This window comes from Neophocaena asiaeorientalis, unplaced genomic scaffold (genome assembly GCF_003031525.2).
Source record: "Neophocaena asiaeorientalis asiaeorientalis breed wild unplaced genomic scaffold, Neophocaena_asiaeorientalis_V1.1 scaffold134, whole genome shotgun sequence".
In the NCBI taxonomy this organism is placed as follows: domain Eukaryota; kingdom Metazoa; phylum Chordata; class Mammalia; order Artiodactyla; family Phocoenidae; genus Neophocaena; species Neophocaena asiaeorientalis.
Genome location: NW_020185339.1, coordinates 32,087,399 through 32,097,288, shown reverse-complemented (window position 1 = coordinate 32,097,288; position 9,890 = coordinate 32,087,399). Strand labels below are relative to the sequence as shown.

The 9,890-nt window shown below is 42.1% G+C and overlaps 1 protein-coding gene across 2 annotated transcripts in view; it reads left to right on the top strand.

Moving 5' to 3' along the window:
* Nucleotides 1–9,890, top strand: part of ANO6 (anoctamin 6) — a 207,029-nt gene that overhangs the window by 162,378 nt on the left and 34,761 nt on the right. For both annotated transcript variants that reach the window (XM_024736791.1, XM_024736790.1), the window contains 2 exons: nt 3,306–3,448; nt 5,610–5,687. In XM_024736791.1, coding sequence (XP_024592559.1) covers nt 3,306–3,448; nt 5,610–5,687 — 221 coding nt within the window. The remainder of the gene's footprint in view (nt 1–3,305; nt 3,449–5,609; nt 5,688–9,890) is intronic.

Below are 9,890 nucleotides of genomic sequence, written 5' to 3'. Positions count from 1 at the left end.
TTTTTGCGGTACGCAGGCCTCTCACTGTTGCGGCCTCTCCCGTTGAGGAGCACAGGCTCCAGACGGGCAGGCTCAGCGGCCATGGCTCATGGGCCCAGCCGCTCCGCGGCATGTGGGATCTTCCTGGACCGGGCACGAACCCATGTCCCCTGCATCAGCAGGTGGACTCTCAACCACTGCGCCACCAGGGAAGCCCAGAGGTCTATTTTTGAAGGTTCTGGTCAGGAGTCACAAACGCTCTCTTACCCGTAAATGAGGAACAGGCTCTTTCATTTAGGGAAGCCCACACAGAAGGGGAAAGAGGCCCGTCCTGAAAGCAGGAGAAGCCAAATCAGTCCTGCTGTCAGAGGTCTGACAGATGAGTCAGTTCGGTTTCTCTTAAAAGTTGTTTACTTAGAGGATTTGGAACATTTGGGTGACGTGAGAGTGTCAGGAAATAATACCCAAGGGCTTTGTAGCTTTCACTCTCCAGTGTTAATTCATCCCCCTGTAGCTGTCATGCAAGGAGATGGAACTTGGTGGACTACAGGCCATCACCTCTGCTCCCTGATGGGGCCAGTGGATTACAGTGTCAACTGCAACTTGGGGGGCTCTTGGGGGCTGGACATCATTCCTATGTAAAGAGGCCAGGAAGCCTCACATAACTCCCACACTGGGTTTCAAAGTTCCACAGGGGGACTAGCTGCCTTCCAGTTCCCCAGGCAAGCAGGAGACAAGAAGTGGCCTCCCCCACTAACTGTGTGCTCTTTGCATCCATTGACAGCAGCGTCTACGGCAGAAAGCTGAGCTGCCGCCTATACTTGCTTCTGAACAGCAGGTAGTCACAGCAGTGGCATCGTGAGGGTTAGTGTACCCACAGAGACAGTGGTGGGATGGAGGTCAGTTACTAGCATTGTGTCCTGGAGGAGCAGTGTTGGAATCAGAGGCTGGGCAGGCACGCGGTGATGGCATCTCAGCAGAGTGGGTGCCACGGGGCGGGGCAGAGCCAACGGAAAGCAAGTTATGGAGCAGGTGGCTTGGGCAGTGGCGCATCGTAAGAAGGGCTCGGGCTCTGGAGCCAAGGATGCCTTGGTTTGATACCTCAATCCTTATCTCGGGCAAGTATTTGAAGTTTTCTGTGCCTCTGTTTCTTGGTGTCCAAAATGAGGATAGTAATAATAGTTACCTCAGAGGGTCATGAGGGCCTTTACAGATGTTGTGTCATTAAGCTCACAACAGCCTATGAGGTAGGTTCTATTTCCCCCATTTTCCATGGCGGGGGGGTGGGTAGGCAACAGGGGCTCAGGAAGTTGAAGCACTTTAACCAGTAGTCGTACATCTAATGATTGTCAGAACCAGAATTCGAACTTGATTCCAAAGTCCAGATCATCTCTGGGAAGTGGGTGCTTTGAGCATTTCCATTGTCCTTGCTGTCTGAGAGCATTGCGTTCATGTTCCTCAGGGCCCATCCCGAGCTTTCCCCCATGTCTCCGGCTGCCTGCAGCAGGGTCTGCAGGATTTCAGGGCAGCTGGTCTTTGCTCCGCACTCAAAGGCTCCCTGTTCTCTACAGGTTGATTCACAGCCCTGACTGCTCAGTAGAGCTTTCCAAAAACAAAAAACAATGCACAGGCCCACTCCAGACCAATAAAATCAGAATCTCGGGGGTGGTGCCTGGGCTCAGTATTTTTCAGAAGCTCTCAGTGCTTCACGTGCAGGCAGGGTGAGAACTACTCCTCCGTAGCTCCTTTAGTGAGCTCATCCACTCATGCTCCAGTTACCACTGGAAACAGGAAAAAGTCTCGGCTCAGCCTAGATCTTTCTCTGGAGTTCTAGACTTTGACCTGCCTACCGGGTATCTCCCCTGTGGCCCACAGGCAGCTGATCAGAACCGAATCAGTAATCTTCTCTCTCAGGCTTGCTCCTCTCCCTGCCCTTCTTATTTCAGGGAATGGCACTAGAATTTAGGACATCGCCAAAGCCAGAAAGCTGGTGGGCATCCTTGACCTCTTTCGCCCCCTTCCATCACACCTGCGTGCAATCTGTCAACCTGCTAAAACACCGTCTTCTCTCGCCTCCCAGCTGAAGCAGGCCTCATCGTGGACCTGCCAGTAGGTCTCCCTGCCTCTAGTCTCTTTCTCGACTTCCTTCAATGTCTCCTCCGCCTTTAAGGCACACAGAGTCCTTCGTGATGTGCCCCTGCCATCTCTCCACCTGGCTGTCCCACCCGCCTCACCACACCCTGTGCTCCCTTCCAGTCTGTTTGCAGCTCTTGGAAAGTACCTGGGTCTCTTTGGTCTCTTGCCTTTGCATGCACGGCTCCCTAAGGGGAAATGGCCTTAACATTCCACTTTCACCTGATCAGCTCTAAGGCATCGCACAGCTCACCCCAGTGGTCCCCTCCTCTGAGACAGCCTTGTTACATTGTGGCTCTGTGTGCCCAGAGCACCTCCTGCTTACTTTGATCACAGCTGTCTTAAAAGTCCACTGTAACTATCACTTCACTGTAATTCCTATACACCTAGGAGCTCCTTGAAGCAGGGACCATATCTTTTTTTTCTCTTTATTCTCAGCACATAGTAGAGACTCAAAAATATTTGTGGATGGAACAGTGTTTATTCCAGAATTTCTATATAGGAAGTGCTTAGGGGTATCAATCTGATTGGAAGAAGGGCCTAGGGGATTTACCCTGAAACCACATTTTCAATGAACATTTAATGTTTTTGTCTAGTATTTGAAGTTACAAATCTTGAAAAATAATGATTTCTAAAAATTATTTTATCCATACTTTACACAAGACTGAGAAAAATACCAGTTTTCCACGTTTAAGAATGTTGTTTTAATTGGGGTGACTTGGGTGGTGGAAAACAAAGATTTGGGGACCACTGAAGCATTCTCATCCCTGCACCCCCAAGCCCTTTGGAAGGAAGAGAGGGAGAGGGATGCAAGGAGGAGAAGACTAAAGGGTGGACCGTGAACTGCTTTGAATTATAGTAGTTGCTTGTGTTTTTTTGTTGGCAGTAATGTGCTAGGAGCGGATGCTTTAGCAGTAGACACAATCAGATGCCTTCTGACCATCCCCTTACCACCCTTCCCATGACCTATAGTCTGTTTTCACAAGTTGAATAAATTATCAACATTTTCCTTTTAAAAAAAGCATTAACTCATTTTTCTCTCTTTTAAATACTAGTATCGCCTATAAATAAATAAAATTAGATTTTATTGACCATATACACAAGTGTTGTGGATAATTAATAGTATTCAGTACAGATTTCTGAAGCATCAGTCATCACTGAAGATCCACTTGATGCTGTTCTCTCTTTGGTAGTTACCTTGTTTTTGGAGTTTTGGAAGCGGCGCCAGGCGGAACTTGAGTACGAATGGGACACTGTCGAGTTACAGCAGGAAGAACAAGCCCGGCCAGAATATGAGGCACGGTGTACGCATGTGGTGATAAATGAGATCACTCAGGTAAAGAGTATGTTATCTAGATGCAATTCAGTCTATGTATTGCAGGGGTTCTCAACCTTGACTGCACATCGGAATCACGGAGTAGGGGCGGGCGCTTAAAAAATATTGACGCCCGGCTTCTCTTGCTATATACTCTGATGGTACTCAGTGGCCTGGGGTGCATTCTGGCACAGGAATTTTTTAAGCTGCTCTGGTGATTTTTAATGTACAGCCAAAGTGAAGGAGCACTGCTAAGAACAGTAGGCACAGGCGGAAAATGTCCCTTCTTTCATAATAATAAAAATGAAAAAAATTAAAAACCTCTGACATAAGTGTATAAGAAAAGATGCGTTGATTTGTGTCCTTTCATAGTACCAATAAAAATTAGACTCTATGACATAGATGTAGAAGGAAAGACATTGGTTTTCATAGTTGATTCTCAGTGTTTCACATGGTCCTTCATTATCACAGCCACCTTTTCATCGTAGACTAGCTCCTTTGTCTTGCACAACGCCTCGGTCACTGCTCCCCCTTCTGGTTGGTACGTGCACAGAGTAGGGTGACTCTTATCCTAAAATCAGAGAAAGGATGAAGAAGGGAAACATCTGTTGAGGCCAAACTATATTCAGGCCCCATGCTAGGCATTTTATCTAATTGGAAAGGTAAATTTGCTGCTGTTACTGCTGATGCAGAATTAAAAAATAAAACTATATAATGTCTTTGTATAAACATTCCAAAGCCAGTGAAAGACAATTTTTTTAAATCATCTGCATTATTGCCTCTTTCCATCAACACAGAAAATCTGGAGCTAATTGTACTTGTAGTCATCAGCATAAGGACAGTAGGTTTTGAATATGAATAACTCTTGGAAAGAAAATGCTTTTATCAAAAGCATCTGAAAATGTCTCCAACCATAGACTTTATAAATTGACTCACAGATTTACAGAATGTTGGCAGTAAAAGGGTCTGGAGGGAGCAGTTCAACCTCCTCATTTTATAAATGGAAAAAAATGAGGTTCAGTTACCCAACAGAAAGTGACATTTGTCTTTTACAATGTAACAAGTTTTAAATAATCCCCGTTATGAATAGTTCCCATTGTTTACGACGAAAGATGGGGGTCAAAGCATGTGTTGGTAAAAGATTGTACATAATGAAAGCTGAAACTTAGACAAAATCAGATGTTCATAACGTTTTTGAATACCGAAAAACAAAAGCTTATGTTATTGGCAACATACTGAAGAAAAGACATTTTGGAAATTTAAATCTGTCCATTTTAAATTTAAAATTGCCAGCTAATAAGTTAAATTTCCCTTGTAACATTGCTTGTTAAAAAATTGAAGATGAAGGTTCATTTCTCCTTATCGTACTTTCTCATCTTACCTTGATTGAGAACACACCCTCAGTGTCTAGAGAGGCCAGCGGTGTGGTGGTGAGGCCTTGGGAACAAAACGGCCTGAATTCACATCTGAACACAGCAAGTTACTAGCTGAGTGATCTCGGACAACTTGATAGGTTCTCTGTGCCGTAGTTTCCCCAGCTATGACACAAGAATAAGAAAGTTGCTTCCTCATATGATTGTGGTAAGGATTGATTGAGTTAATGGATAGAACCTACTTAGAATAGCACCTGGCAGAGAGTAAATGCCATGTCCCTGTTCGCAGCTATGATCGCACTGTTGATTTCACTTCTAGAAAGATCTACATATATTCATATAAACTATAAAATGGAAACTCTGAAAATTCACAGTTATACCTCATTAATACCGAAAGGTCAACCAGAAAACACACATTGGCTCCCTAGTACTTGCAGACATCTGTGAAACTTTCTGTCCTGCACAGACTCTGGGTTCTCACTGCAGTCACTTCTAAAATCTAAGACAAGCTCAGGAATGGTATTGTCAGATACCCAGACTCCTGAACTTAGATCATGGCAGATAAACAGTTTATTATTCACATTTGCATTTTCAAAAACTATTATGAAAATGAACACTGAACACTTTTTGCTGTATGTATGTCTGAAATTGTTAACAAGCAAACATGCAAGTATGAGTAAGGAGGCTGTGTCTGAAAACTAATTGTTTTTAAAAATTAAGCCTAGGATTCAGTGACCAATTAGGAGAAAAATCATTTCGTTGGGGGAATCCCTTGATTGACTAAACTTCTTCTTTTTTTATTTAATTAGGAAGAAGAGCGTATTCCCTTCACCACCTGGGGAAAGTGTATACGTATAACCCTCTGTGCCAGTGCTGTCTTTTTCTGGGTAAGAATCTGCCACAGATTTTTCTACTATCTAATTTTATATGTTGAGAAAACTGAAAGTCGAGCTGGAAACTGTGTAGTTTCATAGAGAAGATTGTTTCCAGAGAACAGCTCAGCCACCACATGGAGCAACTCTCAAGGTTTCACAATATCTTCTGCCCATGGCTCTTCGAGCTCCTTTCACCTCGTTTGTTTAAATCAGATCTGCGGTTCAGGATTTTCAAGTTTCTGATGAAGAGACCAGATGGGAGGCATCAAGAATTCTAAAATTGCCAAGAGTAACAACTAATATAAAACGTCTAGGAATAGCCTTAACAAAAAGATAATAGGGACTATTAAAAAAAAACATAAAAACTACTGAAAGACATAAAAGAGGCTTTAAACAAATGATTCTAGATTAAAAGACAAGGTTTCTAAAATATCAGAACTTATGAAATTAGTTTTGGGTTTATTATGAATAAAATCATATTAGTAATATAATAATAAGTAATGTAATGAGAGTTTTATTAGCTCAAGAACAGCCAGCTTAGAGAACAGGACATGAAGCCCAGATACGGACTCACTAATAATTTAATATATGAAAAGGAAGGCATTACAAATCAGATAAGTAAAGATCATTCAATAAATGGTAATGGAACACTCGTTAGCTATTTGGGAAAAAAGAAAAGACTGAAATCATGCTATGAACCACATACTGTGATAAATTCCAGAGACATTAAAAAACATTTTAAAAAGTAATACCATGAAAACCTAGAAATAAATATTGATGAATATACAATCTCTAGATGTGGAAGAAGTTTCAGAGGAAAATATTTAAAGATTTCCATACATCAAAAGTGTCCTAAGTTTAAACAAAACACCAGAGGAAATATTTGTTAACAAAAAGGGCAAAGGGCTAATTCCTTCAATACGGAAAGACTTCAGAGCACTTCTAAGACAACACCAAAAATCTCAGGAGCTGAGAAGGCAGAGAAGATGAATACACATTCAGAAAGGGACAAAATATTGTGGTAGATGTCAAACCTCAATGGTAATTAAATCAGTGCACATTAAAGTGAAATACAATTTTTCACCTGTCAAGTGATAAGACTCTGTGTTTGTAAGGCTGAAGTGCCATAGTACTCTCATACCTGTGCTATTGGATTTTTATACTGCTCCAGCCTTCTTAGAAAGCAGTTTGGCAGTACATGTCAAAAGTCAAAAATATTCATATGCTTTAATCCACTAATTCAGCTTTTAAAAACTTTTAATCGGGAAGTATTTCAAAATGGCAAAGAAAAGTCAGACATATATATATATATATATATATATATACACACACACATATAATACATATAATTTTTTGTTTATATATAAATGTTATATAAATATTAATTATACATATTATTTTTATATATATAAAACCTCAGCCAAAATGTCCTCCTTCCAACCCTTCATACAGTAGAATATTGTGCAGCCATGAAAAAGTATGTCCACGAAAATATTTTATGACATGTAAAAATGTCATGATTATGATAGGCTTAAGAATAAAATTAATATGTGAAATATTTTTATATGAAAACAATGCCTAGTTCTGAAGGAATTACACCTATGTATAGATGCATTTTTTTCCTATTTTTATTTTTTATTCTTCATTTTGATAGTTGGAGTCTTTCAATTGTAGGTGACAGAAAATCAATCTCCAATTGGTTTAAACAACAACCAAAAAATGGGGATGGGTGAGATTTCTTGGTTCCTGTAACTGAAAATCTCATGTCTGAGGTCTGACTTCAGTCAAGAATAGATACTGTAGCCCAGATGATGTCAAGGCTGGTTTTGTTCTGTCTTCACTGTGTGTCCAGTGGTGTCCCAGCATGGTGCTTCTAGGCAAACCTCATGGGTGCAAGATGGCTGCAGCTTTCCAGATCTCACATCACATCCAAGCCAAGAAAGGTCTCTTTTGGCAGCATCTCCTGTTGACAGAGGAAGCTTGTCTTTCACATGGGCACTAGCACATATCTCCTCACATCTTGGTGGCTCTTTTTTTTTTTGCAGTACGCGGGCCTCTCACTGTTGCGGCCTCTCCCACTGCAGAGCACAGGCTCCGGATGCGCAGGCTCAGCTGCCATGGCTCACGGGCCTAGCCGTTCCGCTAGGCATGTGGGATCTTCCCGGACCGGGGCATGAACCCGTGTCCCCTGCATCGGCAGGCGGACTCTCAACCACTGCGCCACCAGGGAAGCCCCTTGGTGGTTCTTAATAGGTTATTTGCCAATCCTTGAATCAGGTGCTGAGGCCAATAGGATGAGACACCTGTTTGTCTCAAACCAATTGGGATCTACATCTGGAGCCCTGGGGAGGGTGGGGCAGTTGAGCCCAAACCACTAGACTAAAAATAGAAGGGAGATTATTTACCCTAAAGCAAAATCTAGGTCCTCTTCTAAGACAGGGGACAGATCCAGGGCAGCAAAAGTAATCAGTGTCCACTACCAGGTACTTTCAGATTTTCTCTAATGAGCGTATATTAAAGTTATGGTCAGAAAAGAGGATATGTAAGCAACTTGAGGAAGGAGCATGAAAAGTTTTCCTGTCTCCTAAGAAATATTGAACCCATTAAGTGCTCTGAAGAAAAATGGAAACACGTCAAGTTTGTAAAAGTTCTGAAATGAATTAGAATTCATTTCATAAGCCACGTAGGGGGCAGTGCCATATAAAGGTTTGTGTATCTTTGGACTCTGAGTCAATCTCAGTTCTCTCACTTACTAGTTGCTTAATTTGGGACAAATAGCTTCATCTCTGTGTGGCTCTATTTCCTCATCTGTAAAAAGAGAATACTACCTACCTCACAGGATGGTTGTGAGGATTTAAAAAATATATGTGTGCTGAAGCAATAGTAAGCATTAAAGAATCTTACCTATTATGATTACTTAATATGTAATTTTAAAAATTACTAGCAGAGTTTAAAAATATATATATACTATCAATATTTAAATGGCCTGTATGTGTTATGATGAGAGGAAGACTTGATATACCTTCTCTAATACATTTTTCTCAGCCTCAATTTTCACAGCTAATCACACACGCACACACAGTGTCATTCCTTTCACAAGTATGAAGCCCTAACTGTGAAGAAAAGGAGACAATGAGAGAGATTAAAGGAGCAAATATAACGCTTTCTCTACAAACTGATAGCTTAAAGAGTAAGAAAGACATCTTTTTAACACTTTGGTCACCATCATCATAGCTAATATTTAGATAGTACTTTTCATGCGCCAGGGCTTAATGCCCTAATTGTTTTTACCTGTAGTAACTCATTGAAGCCTCACAATAATCCTATAAATCAGTTGCTTTTACTATCCCCTCATTATATGGGTGAGGAAATTGAAACCCCCAAAGGCTACGTAATTTGCACAAGGTCCCCCCAGCTAGCGGTGGAGCTGGGATTCGAACGCAGAAGTCGGGCCATGCTTGTGGATCACTCCCTCTACTGCCCTCCACAGGTGGCAACCAGCCTCCCTCTGTGACTGTAAACAACATGACGTGATTTGCTTGGTACTGAAATTCATATTCTTTGTAGCTTTCTCTATCACGGCAGTCATCACGAGCCATCGGAGACATTGAATACATGCTTCTGGAGTGTGTCCAAGAAGGCAGATGTAAGGAAAGCAGTTTAAAAATGGGACCTTGGATGTACCTTGTTCAGTGGCCAGAGAAAACCTGCCTAGTAAGGAAGAGAAACCCTACCAGTCACACGCAGATTATGTTTCACACCCCCCCACTGACCTTGGGGCTATGCAGTCAAAACTACAATAGACTAGGAAAATGAATCCTGTGCAAGTGCAGGTATAAGTAGCTGCCAGTCTACGGTCTCAAGATCCGAGTACGAAAAGTGTATGAAGCGTTTATCATCAGAGACCTGCCTGCTGCCATTTCCAGTAGTGACCTTGGGGCATCTCTGCAGCTCCACTGGTCCCGTTCAGAATCTCCTCAGCTACGGGAACGAAGATAGCAGCCAGCACGTGCCGACCCCTGAGTCAGTAATAGGTGCTCTGTTGGAAGGAAACAGATCCTCTTAATGGATTACAAATGAGCAAACCCCACTCATTCATAACCTAAAGAATTCCATAATTATTATTCTACAAAGGGATGTTTTCACTGGTTCTGCTATCACAGACTTTTTTCTTCTACCAGAACATGCTACCAGTTACTCCATTTTTCCCCCATC